Here is a 20,910-nt window from a genome sequence, read left to right on the forward strand (position 1 = left end):
CCCATCTCAGTCATGCAGCTTAAATGTTCCACATCCTGGAACTTTTAAGCTACATTTTTTATTTGATTATAACTGCAGGTCCTTGGGCACTTTCTAACAGCAACTAGGAAATTTGCTAAATCCTTTTCACAGGAGTATGAGAACAAACAGGCAGAAAAGCAAAAAAGCCCAATATTAACACAGGATATTCCCCACCCTATCATAAAAAGATACACTTCCCTTTTTCTAAAATGAGTGTCTAAAAAGCAGATGAACTCTTGCAAAACTCCTTGAAGAGCTGAGTAATTATGGAAACATTCTGTTGGCTTAGGAATAAGTAAGTTTCACTAATGAATTTTGTTTTGCATTGAAACTTAAGACAAAATTTCCTCTCTTCTGGATCTGTACTGTTTTTATAATACCTGTATGTCATGGCAACTAGGAGCAAGCTTGCCAGCTACCACAAAAATCTAGTTCTGAGAAAAAGCCTTATCCCAAATGTTTTCTTAACCTAAAATGTACCAAATATCACTTATGTCATGTTACCACTTCTGTGAAAATTTTGGGAAACATCTTGATGCATCACACCCACAAAAGTGAGAGCAAAATTGCAAGTGACCACATCGTGCTTGGAAGGGGCTGAAGCAGATGGCATTTGGGGAAGTTTGTAAAAAGAAGACTGTGTAGTAGCACAAGGGATAAAAAAAACCAAAACAAACCAACAACAACAACAACGAAAAAAAATGCACAGACGACAACTGAATTTGCAGGAGGGATTTTGAAAAGAGGAGTTCTGCTAGGGGGTGAATAACTAGCTCTAAGATCAAAAGAACTGCTCGGTGATGTGCTAACGTAGTTGTTTCCTTTCGAGAGGATGTGAAATAGCAATAGTAGTTGAGTGTGAATCCGATTGCAAAAGGAAAATGACTTTGACTCAAAAAACGAGATCTTTGGGAGTTTTTGGCCGCGCTGCGGTGCGAGGGGGCACGGAGGGTGCGGTGGGGGGTGCGGGGGGCACCGGGCTGGCAGCGGGGCAGCAGCGGGCTGCGGGCTAAGGTCCCTGCAGAGGATGTGCGGGCACTGCCAGGGTCCCTCAGCATCGCTGAAGTTCACGGTTCGCGGTAGGGCCATGTCGGGGCTTGGGGAGGCACAGACGGCTCCGGGAGAAGGGAACGCGATGATCTCAGGAGTATTTTCCAACCTAATTGCATTGATTCTGTGAAGTGTCTCTGTGGTGAGCGTGCGGGAGGAAGCGGAGGGCAGGCAGGGGCGGCGCACGGGGTGACAAAGGGGTGACAACAGAGTGAGAGGAGCGGGGGCAGCCCGGGCCCGTGGGACGCCGCCGTGCCGGGCACGGTGCTGCCCAGGTGGTGGGGCCGGGTCTCGTCCGCCGCTCCCCGCCCGGCTCGGGTTACCTGGGCGGGCCGTCCCGCAGCGCCGCTCTTCCCGTCTGGCCCGGCCCCTCGACGGGAAGTGGGAGTTGGGAGTCGCGCCGGCCGGTCGGAGCTATGGCTTTGCAGGGAGCCCCTGTGCGGTGCCGGCTCCTCCTCGCTGTGTGCTGGGCTGTGGCCGCGGGCACGGCGGCAGGTAGGAGCGGGAAGGGGGGACAGGGAAGGCAGGGGAGGGGAGCGGGACCGGCTGCGCTCCGTGTCCGGCGGGGCCGCCGGCGGAGCCGGGGCTGGAGCAGCCGCTGCCGGGCTCTGCCTTGGGCGGGTCGAGCGGCTCGGTGCGCACATGGACACCTCTTTAAGTGAAATGCTTTCGTTTTGTAGTAGAAATCGCCCGAAGCGGGTCGGCCGTGTGCGAGGCAGCGCCGGCGCTGCGCCCTGCCCTGCTCCGCCGCTTACCGGGCGGAGGAGCGGGGATGATTTAAATCCGCGCTCCTCTCGCAGTACGGCAGCGTTTGACAGGGTCGGCAGAAATCTTTTAAGCTCTGCGTTCGGTTCCCGGGACTGTCTCTGCCTTAAAACCCGAGGCAGAAGCCCGCCGCCCTCCTCCCGCTGCCCGAGTCCTTGCGGGAGCGGGTCCGCCGGGTGCGGGAGCCCGGGGCACGCAGAGCCTCCCTCGCCCTGGTCCTCGGCCACTGCCTTCGCCCTCGCCCTCAGTATCCCCGCTTCTGGAAGCGCGAGCGTTCAGCTGAAGGACAGTTTCGTGAGGGTTTCATAAGGACCCGTGCTCGAAGCTTTATTAGTTCTTTCTCTGCTCACGTTACCCAAAAACCCAGTTGCGAACTCTAGAGAATTATTTTTCAACTGGCTACAATTCATATACAATGAAATCAACCTTCAGAAAATGCTGGAGGACAGAATACAAATGTGATGTCTTTTTTATTACTTTAGGACACTTAGACGGTACTCGAGGCAAGGGATTTGTTGATGTTTCCACATTAGGGCTTTTAGAAATAGTATGTTTTCTATGCGGGATTGCCTCAACTAATCTCTGCTGATTACTGCCGTGCTTTGTTTTCTTAGAAGCACCACCGTGGTTTTGTTTTTTAAGAGTGAAATAACGGCTTGCCTACATTTTGTAGTTGGTCGTTGAGTTGTTCTGCTAAAATTGCTGTAGAAATTTTAACAACAAAAGTATTAGACTCTGTATGTTACGCAAAAAAAAGGTATGAGACTTGTCAGCTTATGAATAAAATCTGAATGTAACATTAAAGCATGAGCTTCAGAATGGTATAGATTAATCGAAAATCTACTAGATTTAAACTTTTTATGCTAATACAATTCATTGATTTATTTATATGCTTTGAATATTCACACTTTGTGTCGTCAGAAATCTGCAGAGTTAAACACAATGACTTCAATCAAACCTATTAGAAGAAAATGTTCAGAACTTCAGAATAGCAACCAGGGATGACACTGTAATATTTTTAATGGTTCATGGCTTTTGTAGGTACTTAAAAGTTTGATCACGAAACCACTATATGCTTGGAGATGTGTAGTCTTGCTGAAAAAATACATACTTCTTTTTTTTTTTAATATGATCAAAAGGACTTAATATTTGCAAGCATAATGTTCTGATGCTGTTCCTAAAACCTGATCTAAGTTTTTTAGTGGAACAGGTAATAGGCAAAGATGGTCTGGCTACATTCAGCTTTCTGAATCTAGAAGTGGAGACTTCTCTGCTTCTGCTATTATCTATAAAACAGAACAAACAAACAAACAAAAATTCTGAAAGTTTTAAGTGTTTAAAAAAACTAAGCATATTTGGACTAAATCAGTAAATCTTTGTAATTTTTCTCATTTTTTGTGTGAGCATCCATTATCTGTGCATACACACGGACACACAGATGGCAATAATGTCTGATCTCTACCGTTGCCTGTCCTTTAACTGTGCAAAGTCTGAGAGAGCTGCAGGACTTTTATGAGTTTCCGTCAAGCTTTGGCTGCTCTGACTCTCAGGAAATGTAAAATAATGGTGTCATGGACACTTTGAGTGGAATTCTTGCTCAAGGAAGCTCTCTTGCTTTTTCATTGTCCCTCTTCCTTGTGCCAACAGAAGGAAATGAGTCTACAGTGTGATCCGGATGGGAAAACTGATCTTGACAGAATTATTCTGCCCTCTTCTTATGTGTTGCTTTAAATGTTGGGATGGGTTGAGCTTAGTTTCCTGGAATGAGCAAGACCAGCAGCACTAATTGATATCTCTTTGAAGTGTTTGTGAAACTATTGAGTAACAAGGGTACTCTCTGACCACAGACAAACAGGGGGTGGTGCCTCAGCAATGGTATCTGTAGGTGCCCTGAGAAGGAGTCTCATTGGGCTTCTCACAGTACATATTAGAGTAGCCCTTTAAAAAAAAAAATCCACCCTCATTTTCCTGGGGAATTCCCAATTCGTAATTCTTTCTAGAATTAATGTCTGATACAGCTTTACTTTTTCCTGGTAGTTTTCTGTTTTCTGCTGTATTTCCCTTCTTTGTTTTCTAGTATGACCTTCAAGCTGTATGATGGGGTCTTGAGTAGGCATTGGCTTGGTGCAAAAGAGTAAGGAAGGGTCAAAGCACAAACAGATTTATCCCAGCAACTATCTCTGAGTCACGGCTCTGCTTCTGTCTGGCTTTTGGGGAGGTGAAAAAATGTACCTCTGTAGTGTGCCAGCAATAAATTACTACTTGTCCCACACTGTTTTTGCTCACTGTGCCAGAACATAGCATTAAAAGTTTAATAGGTGAGTAATTGAAAAAGTAATGTGCTTTCCAAGTTGTTCTTTAATGTTCTTGCCTTTGCAGTCTTTGCTTAGATTGGACTAAATTGTGGTTCTAACGTACAACTGTTGCTTGTAAAATTTAATTGCTTGTCTTTTTAGAGATTTCTCTTTAAAACCTCATTGATGGATAACTTTTGGGTAGAACAAAATATTTATTGCTTCGCAAAATCTATGTAGTGTTTTTACTAAAGTTTCAGCATGTGTGATGCAAACTCACAGCAGGAAAAGCCTGAAAAGTCAGACTTATCTTCCCTCCACAAACATGAGCTCGAGTACCACAGCCACTATGTTGTTGCATGCTGCAGTTTCTTAAAAATTACTTTCCAGTTATTTTGTGCATATTTAAAGTATTGATGGATGGAGGTAACAGGAATACTAAAAACAATCTAATGGGCAGTAGCTTATCTGATAGCAAATACAAGCTGACGAAGTTGAGAAGTTATGTGTGTTCTTTTTTTTGTCGGAAAGTTAAAAGTCAATATTACTAATGGTAAAGTGTGGACCAATGGGGTTGTTACACTGGTAACTCCTTTCTTCTAGGAGCAAAAGTTGTTCCACCTCCATCCAACCTGGACTACTCATTTATCCAAATCTGCGCTCTGAACTGGACATGGAACCCCCCCCCGAACATCAGCAGTAGCTGCAACCTGGAGTATGCCAGTGACATCATCATTAATGAGGTTCCTCAGGACATAAAAGTAAGTACATCACCTCTTTAAATCCTGCTGTGCCCTGGTAAATGTCTTATTGGGATAAAACTATGTGTGTGCAAGCATATATATATACATATATATAAGTACAGTTTTAATATAGCCTTTAATTCTTGTCATGGGATCAAAACATCAAAAATGAGTCATACCAGTGTATGGAATCTTCAGATCAGAGAGATCTGTCTGTGGCTCCCTGATAATGGAGCTGCTAATGGTAACACAGAAGTACCATAATAATAATGTGAAAAGTCTTGTTTCAATCTTTGCTTATGCAACTTTCTAGAAAAAATAAAGTATATACAGGGCAGTCTACATCCTTAAGACTTAAATGGGAATTTAGGTGGGAGTGGCTGGTGCCCTTTACTTTGAACTCAGTTTCAGAAGGAGACGTGCACATGTAGCTGTGATTTGACAGCATAGCATCTTTTGGAGGTAATGCCAAGTATTAACATTCCCAAATTTGCCCTGTCCCTGTGCTTACAATTATTCATGGGGGTTTATGTTATGAAGACAACATGGAGCACATTTGTTCCCTGGAATGGAAATAGTAAAACTTCTTGGGTTTGGGTTTTTGTTTTTCTTTGTTAGAGGGTTTGCAGCCTAGATGTGATCCTTGCTGTGGTCAGGACTGAGAGTATCATTGCCATGGTGCTGAAGGAGTCATAGGACAAATATTTTTACCATTTATTGCCAGTAAGATAATATATCCATAATTCCAGGCCATGAGAATTTGAAGCCTTGAAGCTGGTGTGTACCAGCTGTGGGGTCAGCAGTGCTGCTATTTCAGATATGGTTAAAATTTATATGAAGCCTTTTGCAACAGTCCTTTGTTGTTGAACCCTGCTTTTATGGCCTGATGCCTCTTCGTGGTGACTGCTGTCTTTTCTCACGGCTCCAGGATATCCTGGACATGAAGTAAGGCTGTGGTTTGGCCAGGTTGGATGGAGTGTTGAGCAACCTGGTCTATTGGAAGGCAGGAACCCATGGTTAGAGAGGTTGGAGCTTGATGATCTTTAAGGTCCCTTCCAACACAAACTGTTTTATGATTCTGTGGTTTCACAAACAGCTGAGTTGATTTAATGTCACTACTAGAAGGGTGATGTTTTGATTTTGACACCTCTTTCTCTAATGATCTTCATTGGACCTTTACATGAGCCAATTGAATTTGCTAACTCAGCAGAAACCTATTTACCTTTTCTGGTGGGTTCACTAACAAGTAGAAGGTCACCTTGGTTAATGAGCTGAATGAGTTTGTGGAAGGGTCTAACAGATGTTAAGGTCAGCAGCAGTGAAAGAGCTGAGGGACAGCAGTTTCACAGGACAGGATGAACCACATTGTATCGTCTTGCTGTATCTATTTTGCATTACCGTTCATAGAACCTACTCTGTCTATTGCTGTTTGGTTTATTTGCCCTCTCATTAGTGCCAATATTTAGTATTTGTTTTTATACACAAGTGGTTACAGCATTCTTTGGCCATAACAAAGATATTGGGTTTGTATCCAGTTTCCAGTTAAGTAAAAGACATCCCCCTAGCTCAACAAAAGACACTCAAGAAAGTGTGTGATAAAAGGCTGAGCCTTTTTCTCACAAAAACATGTACTCTGTTCTGCAAATGGAAGCTCACAGACTACTTGGGCTTTATGTGGTGTCGCTGTATTTAATAGCCATTTGTGGGTCTGTTTTGATAACTTTTCCTTTTGCTCCTTAAATCCATGCAAACTCTTGTCATTGCTTTTTGGTTGTGTCTCCAAATGTTTTTTCTTCTGTTTGTCACACACTTGTGTGCACAGACACAGAAAGATGAAGGTTAGATCTCTAAGCTCCTGTTTATATAGCTGTAATATAAACATCTTTATTTTACATTATCCATGAAGACTTGTTCTAGGATCATTTCCCCCCATGTTATACTTGTTTTTTGATCTCTTTGTAGCCTTGGCTCATATTTATACGCCACAGGAGTAGCAGTGAGTTCTGAGTGCCCCTGATGAGGAAAAAGCAAAACCAAGCGATGCTGAGGCTTCCCATGTTGTCAGACACTGATTTCATGTGGCTTTGAGCTGCAGTCTTTCTGAGGGGCTGCGATGCATTCTTACAGGAATTCCCATGTGTCTGGGATGGTATGACATATGTTGTGGTTCTCCTCTCCCAATCTAAATGCAGAAATGGAGTAAGGATCTCTTCCGTGTGACAGACGCATTCTTGGATGAGGAAGTGCGTTTCAGAGTGAGAAGTGAGTGCAGGCATGATAACACCACTGAGCCCAGCCCGTGGGTGGAGACCTCCCTTCTGCCAAAAGGTAACACAAGCAGTGGCCAGACCTGAGGAGACATGGCTTTTTCTCTGCCATTTTAGCAAAATATCATAGAAATATATCATAGAGAAATACCAGATATACAGGCCCATTCAATTGATAGAGCTTAAAATGTTGTAAAACATTTAAACACAGCTGGAGTCTCCTGAGGCTTAAAATCTTATGGACAAGCTTGTAAAATTTAAATACTCTCCCAAAAGAATGATGTGGTTTCTGTCATTCCTTTTGTCCCTGCTGTGTGGTGGTTGTGGGATAAGAGGTAACTTAGGTTGTATTAAGCCTGCTGCCTTCATGACTAACACCCCTACATTTGTACACGTTGGAGGAAAGAATCTAGCAAATTTAACAACTTGTTGAATAAATGACTTAAATAATTATAGTAGGGTTCTGTCTTTTTCAAAGAGGTGACTGGGGTCTACAAAGCTGTGCATAGCAAAATGAGTAGAAAAAAAAAAATTTTTGAAATGCAGAAGTAAGGGGTGCAAAATTGTTAGGAAACAGACTTTGAGAAAGAATATATTTTGCTGAATGCTTGAAGTTATGATGTACAGCAAGGACATAGAGCCTCCTGCCTAAAAGTCTGTCTTAACCCGGGAGCATGACTTGATGTGGACGAAAACCACGTGTGGGTGGGAGAATCAGACACATTATCAAGCCTGTAAGTGTGTTTGCCAAAATGGTTTTCTGGAAAAATCATGGAAGTGGATCATTAGGACAGCATGTACTAAACATGCTGGGGCTTTTATAAGTCTCTTTGCAGATGAAACTTTTTTCAATACTTCTTGGAATAGCAAAAGCAGTTTCATTTCCCTGTACTCTTAGTTGAACTACTGAGCTTAGGTTTTCCCTGAAGTAGCAAAATACATTGGGGTTTAACACGCATTTAATTTTTAGTTCATGGAGATGTTGCTACTTGTTAGAAGGAAAAAATATCCAATGTGCTGTAATAGGATTATACAGTATAAAGAACCTGTACCATTCAGAAATGCAAGATCAAATATGAAAGACTTTATTCCATAATTGCTCTGCCTGGGAGATATATGGACATCTCTCTTTACAGTTGCTATGCACTTCCTTGTATTTATGTTCTGTAATTTGAGTTTTCCATATATTGAATTTGAAAGTCTAGAGGCATATGGGTCTCAATTAAAAAGTCAACTTACCCAGTGTTGCTTTTGTCCATATTTAAGACCTACAGGCATTTCCATATTCAGAATACCAAGAAACTAATATTGTATCCGGAGAAGATAAAAATAGTCAGCATTTAATTATAGTTTATGTTGATGGCTGTAATAGCACTAAGCTTTGTTATAGTTTTTCCTGTAATTGCCAGTTACTTTGACTCCTGTTTAAAGTATCTGTAATTTAATAGAATATTTTCCTGACTCAACACCTTGTCCTTAGCATTAGTTAACTCTGAGTAGTAATTCAGACATGGTGAAAACTGAAATTTACTGCTGTGATTGGCTTGCTGAGATTTCTGAGATCTCTGCTGAGATTTCAGCTACTGCAAGCTATCAGCAACTGGAATTCATCATTTGCTGTGCTGAGACAGCCAGTGTAGTCTGAGAGATAACCAACCCATTTCTGCCTTCCGGACAGTTTCAGTTGTGCAAAGATGGAAAATGGGGGAGAAGAATTTGGCAAAATAAATCTTAGAGAACCATTCCAACTTGCCTTGTAGGTATTCCAGGTACTGCTGCTGTTGACTTGAGCTGTGTTTGGGACAATTTGGAGTACATGGTTTGTAAGTGGCGTCCTGGGGAGAATGCAAGCAGTGATACCAACTATACCTTGTTCTACTGGTTCGTATGAGCTTTTTATTCCCAACTCAGGTGCTTTAGTGCTAATCTTTAGTTTTACATTACACGTTCTACTTGTCTACTTCCTGTGTTGCTTTGAAAGTTCCCAGAGCATTGTGTCCAAGTTAGTGTTCAGTCCTATTGAACTCAAGGTTCCAGAGCCTGCTGTGGCCAAGACTTTTTGGGAACTTGATATAGCTGTTACATGAAGCACTGTCTGCTTCTGTCACCCATTTTAACATAACTGCTATTGCTTTCTATTTTTATCTAATTGAGCATTTGATTTGAAGAGGGAAGAATTAAGAATTAAGCTAGACCAATATATATTAATTGCTTTCTCTGCAGTCTGACAAACATGGGCTGTTCAAGTTTGAATCACTCACTAATGTACATGTAAGCTCATAAACCACTGGGAGATGTTATGAAAGGATTAATAACTCTGAGCAGTAGTTTGGTTTGCATCTTCGGTATCTTAAATAACAGATTCACCTCTGAAGTTATGAAGAACATCTTTTTATCATCATCATCATCATCCCTGCTGGCCAGTGGATTGCCATAAATAGTGTCTTGTTCCAAAGGAGCAGAGTTGTGTGAGCAAACTCTTGGCATCAGTATCTGTACATGCTAATCTATGCATACTTCTGCACCTTGATAGGGCTTGTGAAATGCCTGATTGCTTGAGCTTCTGTAGAAATAGTGAAGTTTTGTTTTTGAAAGCCCTATGTAGTAGTTTTAAATCATGTTTCTGTCTTATTTGAACTAACTACATAAACTTTTTCCTATTCCTCTCCAGTAGCAGTGTCACAGGCTGTTCGATTCAGGGAATTTTGGGAGCAAACAGCAGAAAACTTGATGCTTTAGTTAAATATGGGGGGACCATTTGTTCTCTCTCTCTAGACTGCTACTCAAAGAAAGAAAAAACAGAACTAATGAGGCATTTAAGATCTGAATTTCTGGGTATATGGATATTTACTGGAATAATGCTTTAGATTTGAGCTATATATTTTGAACTTGCCCCTTAATTTTAATGGAAGATGCAGTTGCAGTGACTGCAAAGTGTTTTAATTTGTGCTGCTTAGAGAAAAGAATAATTTTTAGATTTTAAATCCAAAAACTAAAGAAGCACTTTATTTTTAGACTGAAAGATACATTTTCCACAGTGCAGGTGAGGTGGTGGTTTGTTTTGGTTTTGGTTTTCAGAAATGAGTAAAGAACTGCCGGAAAAATTATTACCTAGTTCCATTCTACGTTATTCTGTGATGTCTTCCTCTAAAACACTGTCTTTTCATCCAAAGTGGATGTCAATATAGTGATAACTTAGAACAAATGAGTCCAGCCAGTGCACAGTAATTCCTGCTGAAAAGGAGGCATACGAGAGCAGGTTGATGCATCTGCACTGAGCTGCCTGTTCTGAATGCCTCTGCCCTCATCAGCCCCAGGGCAGGGAGGTGGGAAAGGTGAATAAAAAATGTGTCTGTGCTGAAAACAGGACAGAGGGTTCAGCTTCCCGAGCCTATATATTGAGATATGAAGTAGGAGAAGCCATTCCTTTTGTGCTCCTAAATGAAGCTCTGATTCACTCTATATCACTTTTAAATAAATAAATTGTTAGGTTTTTGGGGAGGAAAAGTTCCTGGTATATTTTCATTGGGGCTTGGGGAACAAAGAGAAGCAAGGAAAAAGGTTGTCATAGCTTCTCTGTTATTGGAAGTGAATACTGACATTTTGAAAAGCAAATGTAGATAAATAGGTGAAACTCGACCATCTCAAGCAAGAGCTGTAGTACCTGAGGCAGAGCTAAAGGAGATTGATCAGCTCATTCTATCACAGAAGTGAAATTCTCTTGACAAGAAATGGTCTAAATTAGTGTGCTTTTTTCCCTTGAAATTGTTTTCCCATTGGATAATGTGAGCCAGAGCTGACAGCAGCTGTTATCTTTGAAGCTTTGATATAAAGCAACCCTACCTCTCTTTCTGCTCAACACTTATAATATTCTTTATAAAGCTTGAGATAAATTAAGGCTTCTTACTTTGCCCAGCTTTACTCTTCTATATGCTATAGCACAGCTTTAATGCAAGATCAGTCTTTAGAATTTGTAACATGGGTTTAAAACCAAACCTGTCCCTTGCTGTCCTTTTCTTCTGAAGTTTACAAAAATAATTTTATTCCTATAGGTTTGATGGTTTGAAAAACCCAGAGAAGTGCAGCAACTATTCTACAGACCAAGGGATCTTTGGATGCATTTTCAGTTTTACCTCTCCAAACGTCACAACTATAAGTATTTTGATTAGAGCTGACTCTGAAGAAGTTAGGCCTGTGTGTGCAATTAAAAATCCTACCACCCTTGGTACGTTTAACACCACATCATAAAATAAATAATTAAAATAAGAAGTTTGGTAGTATATTGCTGTGTTTGAGAAACTTGCATCTGATAAGGTGTGGATGAGACAACATGATTAGATGCTTCCTTCTTCTACTGACCTTTGATTAGAAGTGATATAGACAGGGTTTGGTTTTCCGGGGGGGTGGGTGTTAGGGGTGGAGGGGTCATTTTCCATTCACTTCTACTCTTATTCTTTAGTTGGATTTATCCTTTTTTTACTTTCTGCTGCTGACATCTTCCTCTTTCTGTTCCTAAACTGGTATAAGTGTAATATTCTCCAATACAGGACTTGAACAATTTTTGTAAGCATTGAAATAGACTTTTGAACTAATAATGCCATTTTGCGTTTCAGTAAAACCTGCTACACCAAGTCAAGTGACATTGTCAAAGATTAATGATAAAATAGATGTAAAATGGAGTGAATCAGAAACCTTTCCAAAAGGCTGTTTGCTTTATGAAGTTAAATATCGCAATGGTGATTTGGACACTGGTCGGATAATTCCAGTAAGTTTTCATTATTGATTTTTTTTTTCCCTATGTCTCTTTCATAATTCATGTTGATATTTGCAGTAACTCAAATATTTGCTGTTGCAATTGAGCTGTTAATATGCTGCATGTGAATGGGTTGGGTGCGCTAGCTGGAAGTGTTGCGTGAATGTAAAATTTTTCTCTCATACAGTCAGTTTCTGTTATCATACAAGTCTTGTGAATCCTTCCCATCATTTGTTAGGGCAAAACAGTAACGTGTAAGAACAGTCTGATAGAGAAGTATATACTAAACTATCAGGAAATGCACTGTGGTGCCTATGCCTGTTTGCTTCTCAGGGATATGGGCTTTGGTGTGTTGGTGTTGGGTTTTCCTGTCGTGGTCAGATGGGAGCCTTGTTTTTGAATGGTGGGACCTGATTACTGTATAGGAAAATCAATTGCTGGTGCACACAAGAACACAAAATGTCACACAGAAAAGGGAATAAAAAGACTGAAGATGGAGGGGAAGAAAAAAGAAGGAGGTGTGCACTCTTAGATACACTGCTTTAAATGTGCATGTACAAGCATTGAGTTCAGTGTCTGGATATACTTATACCTGTATCTGCATTGCCAAACAGACTGTACTTTTGATCAGAATGGTAAACAGCATAATAAATGCCAAACTAAGTGGCAGTCTTCTCCTGTGGAGTGTATTTAGTTGTTTATTCTACCCCAGACTCGAATGGTATCAACAATCCTCAGGAAACTGGCGTTTTGGCTCAAAAATAAGTGGTGTTGATACTATCTGGTCTGTGTGCCTCTCTGTAGAGGCATCACAGAACACTTTGGTATGGTCAAAGTTAGATCAACATTGCTGCCCTGACAGAGGGGAAGGCTGTGTAAATCATAGATGTTTTCAGAAAAGGAAAAAAAAAAAGATTAAAAAAGGCACCATTCCAGACACTGACTCTTAGTTTAATCATTGATGCCAAGTGCTGCATGACAGATGTAGCAGTGAATGAGATTAAGTGTTAGCTTTGGAATCTCTGTTTAAGCAGTGTGATATTTAAGTGCCACTTTGTCCTTTTTTTAATGAGGTTTCAATAGTCATAAAAAGATGTTCTGTCAAAACACTCAGAATACATTATCTGCACAATGCAAATAGGCTTGTTCATGACTGAGAATACATTGGTAATTGAACAGAGCAAATTACCTTTTGTTTCTACCTTAGTCTGAAGAGAATTCTGTGTCAATTTCTGGCATTGATCCCAACAGCAAGTACGTCTTCAAAGTGAAAGCAAAGCCAAGGCACGGCTGTTACAGCAGCGAGTTCTATAGTGACTGGAGTGAAGAAAAGAGCATTGGTGAGAGCAGTTGTGTTTTGTTGCACTTTATTCTTCATCTATAAGGCATCTAATACCTTTTGTCTGCTAAATAAATGGGAGTCAAAGATCATCTTCCTATGTATCTATTTAATTTTGGGTGAAAAGAGGGCAAGAGAGTTCTAGTTCTTCAGCAGCGTTGTCAGTTCCTGCCTGTGCTGCTAGATTTGCCATCTGTGTAGCTGGGCAATGACCCCTTTCCAGTGTAGTCAGCTTTTCAGCCCTGTGTCTTGGTGGTTTGCATTTTCTTGCCAAATATATCTACATTATAATCCCATTTTTGAAAAACAAGTCTGTCCTTGCCTACAGAAGTGATAGTGTATTTGAAAAAGCATTGAATCTATGAACAAATTAGAGAATTAACTTATTTGTTGTCATTATTCCTCAAAAGCCTCTCAGAACATCCCTAAGTTTCTACAATTTTTGTTTTCCAGGTGACAAGAGGGACTCTACAATCTCTTTGGTTCTAATAATCACTATTCCATTAATAGTAGCAGTATCTACAATAATTCTGCTGGTTTATCTGAAAAGGTAAATAACGATCTCCCTCTATTTGCTGCTGTCTTTGTCAAGAGTGAAAGTTATTAAGAATCTGTCTGTGTCAACATTCCCCCTTCCTTTTGGTTTGGGGAGTAAAAATAAGAAATAAGTGCAGTTACACAGAGAGTGAAGGCTGGCCAGTGATGCCAGAGCTGAGCCCACAAATTTTCTTGCCTGTACCCAAATATGATTTTCAAAGGGTGATTTTTAAATTAATGTATCTCTCATCTAAATATTTTCTTTTTAATTTTATGAAGGCTGAAGATATTAATTCTTCCACCAATTCCAGACCCTAGAGAAATTCTTAAGCGCATGTTTGGAGAGCAGAATGAGGATTCCCAGGTTAGTAAGAAGCTGTTGGGCCAACTAACCTATTGAACTGTGATCTCTAGGCTTGCAATTTTCTTTTTCCTACTACCTATGTCTGTCTTATAACGAACTATATGTAAGTAAGTATATCATATGAAGATTAAGTATTTACAATAGTAGGAGTTGTTCAGAAACAATTACCCAAAACTGAGAGATTTTCCCCTTTGCATATACTTTTCTAGTTACACGAGTAGAATTGCATTATTCTCTTATTTCAGTCTGCTAGCCCATTAAATGTGTTTCAGGTTGGTTTTCTTTAGGTGAGGGTTTTCTGATTATCAGGATTCTTTTCCTGTGTGGGTTTTGGTTTGAGGTTTTTTTGTTTGTTTTTGCAACTCCATTAGACGACTTCTGCTGAACGTTCATGTGTTTTTCTGCTACTTGCTCATATTTGTATTTGACTTCCAGAAACCTGTATTTTTAGCATTCTCACATTTCTCATAGTAAGTTAGCTTTGAAGTAAACCAGGATATTTAGCTTCTCATTGGCAAAAGAACAAAACTAGCTATAGCCATTCCAAGCTATGGTGCCTTATTTCGGGAAAAATAAACATAGTACTGATTATGGAAACTTATTTCTAAATAAATGAATCTCAGTAGTCCTTTATAAAAACCCCTAAGGGAAGTACACTGAGAAGCCCTAATCTAAGCAGTGTGTGTTGTTCTCAAAGATGGGACTCCTGGCCATGAGGGCTGTACCTGTGGTAGCTGTTACACTTTGTTGTGCTTTGACAAGTGGACGATTTCTCCGTGTGCTCAGTGAAAACCCTGCTGAGTGTGTACAGCCTCACTTCCCCATCCTCCTGCCTGAGCTTTACCCCTTAGCTATAGTTGGAAGCACTGTTAAGGTGGGGACCAACATTCAGTTTCTCCTCTCCAGAGAGAACAATTCTTCTGTCAACCAGGCCTCAGCCATGTCTCCAAAAAGTACAGTTTGTTACCCAGCTACCTTGACCTTTTCACCATAATAGGGGGTATATGTTGTGGAACACAGGTCTGTCTTGTTGGTCTGAAAAAACAACACTCACCATGAGGAAGTGCTGTTAAAAATGTTGTTCCTCTCTTTCAGAACTGTGCAAAGGATGATTCCATGAATGCTTATGACAAGTTGATTATGGAAGAAGAAATTCATTCTTTAATTTTAACAGAAACTTCGGAGACTCCTAACTCTGAAAAAGAAAACAGATGAACTGTGCTTTATCAGTGAAAGAGGAGGAAACTCATTCCTGCTCATACCTCAGGTGACAGTGTAGATGTGAAGAGGCCCATGAGACATTCAGCTCTCACCTCACTGAGTCCTCCTCTGATGCACAGGAGATGCATCACTAACTGTGGCTGTTCTTCCATCTCTCTGATCATCCAAGATCACTCAAGAGGAGCATGTACATAAATCCTGTCACTGCATTGCAGCATCTCCCATTCTGGCTTCAACCAGCTCTGCCCTGTTACTTGTCATTTGCACTTGAATTTGTGCCTCACAGGAGACTGTCAGTGCATTTTTTTGGAGCAAGCACTGTGACTTTCTGAAATATTTGTCTCTGTTTTGCAGTAGGTGAGATAAGGTTCATGTACAGTACATGGCTCATTAGTGCTGCACGGAGCTGCTGCCAGGTGTGGTCCCAGAGCACAGACTGTTTGTGGATGGCCCCATGTGTGTGTACCCGGGCACTTTCCAGGGGGCACTTAAGGACTGACCTTCTTGTGTTTCTGGTTGATGTGCATCAGCTGTGGCCTGGTCAAATATCTTAAAAGAGGGTGATTTTTTTCTTTGAAAATGTGTATGAAAAGCCTCTCTGCTTTCTAGCTGGTATTCAGAATATTCATAGAAAAGGCTTAGCATTGTATCCTTTCAGTGACCTGTCCTCAGATGCCTTGCCTTCATGGACTTCTTGGGTTTATTATACTTTGTTTCAAATGATATAGATTTTTTTTACTTGTGCTGTGCAGTGGCAGATAACTGTATTGAGTCTCACCAGACTGTGATTCTACTTTGGCCATATTGGCCTGAAAACACCATTTTTGGAAGCAAAGTCATCCTGAGTCTGTCCAGCAGAATTACCAGGATGGATGCTTAAGTCAAATTGATAGCAAGTGTTAACCCACCGAAACTGAAATAATTCAAAGGCTTCAAGACCCATCCTTACTGCCAAGCTGATGCTTTTGGGAGAAGGGGGGATGACAACCTTGACCTGTTTTCTAAGGGATAAGTTTTATCATTTCTATAGTGATGAGACTGATTTGAGCTTCCCCTCTAGGAGCTTAGCAATATAAAACAAGGTGCTGACTGGACTTCTAAAAAAAAAAAATTTCTTCTATGTTTTACTGCAGCAGGTTGATGACTTTTTTTTTTTTAGTCATTAATTGTTTTGCTCATTTTTTGATGGTTTTGTTTTGAGGGTGCTTTACCCAGCAAAGCTCAACAGATGTTTTGTGGCACAACTGTGGTGTTTCTCTGCTCTGAATTCCAAGCATTAGTTTCCACCCTGTGCTGCAAGGGTGGTAACAGCAGTACCTTAATTGTGCAGGAGGAAGAAAGTAATGTAATGAGCAGAAAGGGATCCATGGAAGCCCTTTATGGTTTGTGTTCAGGAATTTCTTGCTCCTTCCAACTAAGTGCAGACATGTTAATCACTGATGTGGTCAGTCTTAGCAGACTGGGAAAAGATCTCCTGATAAGTTTGCTAGGAACAAACTCTATAGCCACTAACCTTTTATAGTTCATCCCTGTCCTCAAACTCCAGTCAAAAATCTGAATCAAAATGCTACATTCTTAGAACATAATGTTCTGTGAGAAGTAGAACAAATGTGCATCCTTTACCCACTTGTGTATGCCCTCCTCAATAAATTCAGTTCTTTCCCCAGTCCCTACTGAGCCTCTCAGATATAGTTTCTTCCACATTCTTATCTGTTAGTGGTAGAAAGGGGAGGAGAAATGTAGCAGAACTAGCAGACTCCATATTAGTATTTAGCAGCGAAGTTAAAAAAACCCCCAACATTATAAAAATTGATAAATGAGACAAAGTGAGAATAAAGCCTCAGGGATTTGAGTGAGATAAAACTCAGGTTATAAAAAGTCAGTTAGCAGCACTGTGGGAAATTTCAGAGGTAAAAGATAGCGTGGGGGACAGAGTAATTAAATTCCTGTGCCAACTTCATTCCCTCTGCCCTGCAACATTTATATCATTATAGTGATACAAATATTTTTTCAATCTACCTCATCTAGAATGTTGCTCATCACAGACCACTAGACAAACAGAAATGTATGATTTCAATATAAGTAAGCATAACAGTGTAATGTAAAGTTTTGTGGCTTTCAGTATAGCCCTCTAGGAAAATCAGTGCTTTACCCTAAATCCTTTTGACTTTTGTGCTGGTGTTTATGGTAAAACCAAAGTTTATTGTTTCTTAAAAAATCCAAACCAACAAAAAGACCCCAAACAAATTCATAAAGCCAGAGAAGTAGAAAAACCCCCAGATGTAAACTGTAAGGCCAAAAGGAAGACTTAAATACAAAGGATGGCTTGGATTGCTGTATAGAAAAGTTTTGGATAACTCTCCTGAATAACAGCAGTTGACACACTTCCTAATTGATTAATTTCTTGAGCCTGTGTTTGTGCATATAAAGCAATTGTATGAGTATACTTTCATCTTTAATGTGTATTTTTTAAGGTTAGAGGGGTTTTAGCTTGAAATTTTCCGCATTTTGCTGTCATTTGTTTGTTCTTCATTGCAGTTACTTGATCTGTAAATTTATTCAAAGAATTTATATTGAAAAACATTCAATAATATTTATTATGTTGTGGCATTTTGTTCTTGAGTAGATAAACTAATAGAGATGGTGTTTTGATGGGAAACCATGTTCGAGGGTTGCAGAACCCAAAGAAGAAAAACTTGTGTGTTGCTTTGGCCTCTTCCCTCTCAAAAGTGAACTTGAGCCACACAATCAGAGGGGAATACTATAGCCATATTTTTTTGCTGTCATAATGGAACAGAGATGGAGCTGTGAGACTTGTGCTCTCACTCTCAGGGTACTCAAGGCCACACTATTTTCTGACATTGCCATGTTGAGACTTAATAAATGATCAAACTGGAATTTGACTGAGAGTGCTGCAGCCTTCCCAAATATAGCTCCATAGTCGTTGCTAGCTGCTGAAGTCACTGAAAATGCCAGGTTGCTAAACTACTGAAAGGCATTATTACCTAGTTGCTGGGACCCAAATATGTTTATTTGGCACCTGAACACATTAGTGATGGCTTCCTGAAAAGATTCAGGGAAAGAATACTTTGTTCCCTTCAGTTCAGCAGATCATCCAGAATTAAGACATAACTGTGACGTGACCATCCAAGACACTCTTTGGATTCCTCTCTCCCAGTTCTCCTGTTTTGGTGTTAATGGTGACCAGCAACAATCACTTGCCGTAAGTGACTTTTTTCTATGTTAATACATTCTGTTAAATAATTTTTCTGTATTTGGCATCCTAGAAAAATTGAACAATTAATTTCTATCTTTTTTGTTAATTTATTTCAATTAAGGAATGCCATGACACAGTTGAACAGCTTTAAAGGAGTCATAAAGGAACATGTCAACTTGTAAGCCATGGTGTTTCAGCACTTACTGGGTAGAACTATTCACAGGTTGGGCATTTCCATTCACTGGAAATTATTCAATAAGCTTAGTTCTGAGTTGGAACTTCAAATACTCAAAATTTCCCCTGGAAGGAAAATGAATTTTTTTAATTTAAAAAAAAAATAAAGAAAAAGAAAGAAAAAAATGCTAACAGAAGAAATTTTTTGGTTTGCAGGGTTTTTCCCTCACCCAAGCAAGAGCAGGAGGTAGGTGAGTCAAGCCCAGGTATGGCCAGGACATTGCAGGAACCTCCCTCCCTTGTCACTCTACTGCCATGGTCAGGCAGCAGCTGAGACCTGCAGGTCCAGGAATGGGCACAGTGGGGCTGGGAGGAGCAGAGCTTTGGGATATTTAAGATTCATCAAGATGATTCTCAAATAGTTAGGTTTGATTCAATATTTGCAAAAAAATTTTCAGGGGAGCAAGCCCCATATGGGTTGCACTGTCAGTTGTAGAAATGCAGCCGTGAAATAATACTGAAAATCCAAATATAAAACCAGATTAAAATCTCTCTATTTGGATGAGCTTCCTGCAAGCTGTCTTCAATCATGGTGATAGCAGGAGACTTGAGATAGTTGATGTAACTAAATCCATGCTCTCACCACAGCAAAGCAATGCGGGTTTGGGTGGGTGGCACGGGAGAGACAAACTTTCTCTCAGGTCCGGAAACTCTGCCTCAGTTTTGTAACATCTAAGAGCCTGAAAGCTTGGTGATGACTCTTGGGGAGTTTTTGTGCAGCTGTTTTTTTCCCCCCTCTCTTTTTTTTTTCCAGTTATATTGGTTAGGTTAATGAAATCCTTTCTCTTTGCTTTTAAAGCTTGTAGAAGCATCCTTTCGACAGCTGTTCTCTAATTATTGCCAAGTAGTGTTCTGAAGGTAATAATTCAGTGGGGAAAACTGTAAACTAGACAGTGTATTCTAGTAATAGTCTCTGTTTCTTGTTTTGCTTTTGCCAAAGTACTGCAATTATTTTGATGACTCTTGCACAAAGCATCTACAAAGAGAGACTTTCCAGTTAACCAGTGCTTCCAGTAATCATACTCTTTGCTTAATACATCAGTTTTCCTCTATTTAATTTAGCTCAAACTGCTAAAATGGACTTGGCTAAGTGCATGATGAAATTAAAAGCTTACTGAGAAAGAGGTTTTGTTAAGCTCAGGCACTGCCATTTTTTGGAACTTGGGCAAAATTTACAAATTTAGATCAAGTGTTAGGGGCAGCTTGAACCAGGAGTTAAGCTAATGCTCTAAAATTAGAGCTGCCCCTTCATCTTCTGTGCTGAAAAAAAAAAAAAAAGGAAAAAAACCCCAAAACCCCCAAATAGGTATGTTCTCCATGTTATTAACAAAATGGTGTGTGCAATAGGCAGCCTTTCTTATTGATCTACTGAAATTGGTATCAGCAATTTCTGTCTGTTTTTTCCTCTGAAGCACTAGAACTTAAGGCACTTAGCAATGTCATTGCTGCTTCTTAACCAGTTTTCTTGTAGCAATAGAAACAAAATCCACTGGTTTTGTTGTTGTTGTTGTTTTTGTTGTTGTTGGGTTTTTTTGGGGTTTTGTTTGTTTGTTTGTTTGGGTTTTTTGGTGTGTGGGTTTTTTTTTTGTTGTTGTTTTGTGTTTGGTTTTTTTTTTTTAATGACAAGAAAACACCAAAATTAGCTTGTTTTGCCTCTTGGAGCCTTTCTCCCTCCTGCACTTCAAAGCTCTTAGCCTCACTAGTTTCTTTCCTTCACACAAAATGTCAGTGTGGAAACTTCAAAAATGCCAGCTAGGTACTCTTAAAAGGTGTGAAATTGCTCAGTCCTTCAAATGTCAAAATCAGCTACAAGGAAAGCTACTCATGGTATGGCTATTCAGTTTTAATGTCACACCCTATCATGTTCTGGGAGAACATTAATCTGTAGACACTGACAAGAACAAGATGAATGGGTCTTAACAAAATGTGTCCATCTGCTTGTAGATAAGGGGAATGAGAACCAATCAGCAAAGAGTAGGATTTTGGGGAGTTCAGCTAACCTGGACTAGATGCTTTTGACCGAGGTTATGCTGAATTTCTCAACTTTTCAGGCTTAATGAGGGTTATACATATTAACTTCTATGCCCAGAGCAGGCTTAGAGCTA

General features: G+C 40.2%; 1 protein-coding gene across 3 annotated transcripts; it reads left to right on the forward strand.

Moving 5' to 3' along the window:
• Positions 1-1,427: 1,427 nt before the first annotated feature.
• Positions 1,428-20,083, forward strand: IL13RA1 (interleukin 13 receptor subunit alpha 1). 3 transcript variants are annotated; one of them, XR_004359647.1, is made up of 11 exons: positions 1,428-1,566; positions 4,734-4,891; positions 7,066-7,201; positions 8,901-9,021; positions 11,193-11,365; positions 11,754-11,905; positions 13,101-13,233; positions 13,686-13,782; positions 14,049-14,133; positions 15,229-18,577; positions 18,962-20,083. XR_004359647.1 is itself a non-coding variant. In XM_032702210.1 (10 exons), the coding sequence occupies exons 1-10, from the start codon at positions 1,488-1,490 to the stop codon at positions 15,346-15,348; spliced, it is 1,254 nt and encodes a 417-aa protein (XP_032558101.1). In that variant the 5' UTR covers positions 1,428-1,487; the 3' UTR covers positions 15,349-20,083. The 3 variants fall into 3 exon arrangements, 1 of the variants encoding a protein (XP_032558101.1); XR_004359648.1 differs by having other exon boundaries at positions 15,229-15,711; positions 18,457-20,083; XM_032702210.1 differs by having other exon boundaries at positions 15,229-20,083.
• Positions 20,084-20,910: the final 827 nt, after the last annotated feature.

The sequence above is a fragment of the Chiroxiphia lanceolata genome, chromosome 14 (assembly GCF_009829145.1).
Source record: "Chiroxiphia lanceolata isolate bChiLan1 chromosome 14, bChiLan1.pri, whole genome shotgun sequence".
Classification (NCBI taxonomy): Eukaryota; Metazoa; Chordata; class Aves; order Passeriformes; family Pipridae; genus Chiroxiphia; species Chiroxiphia lanceolata.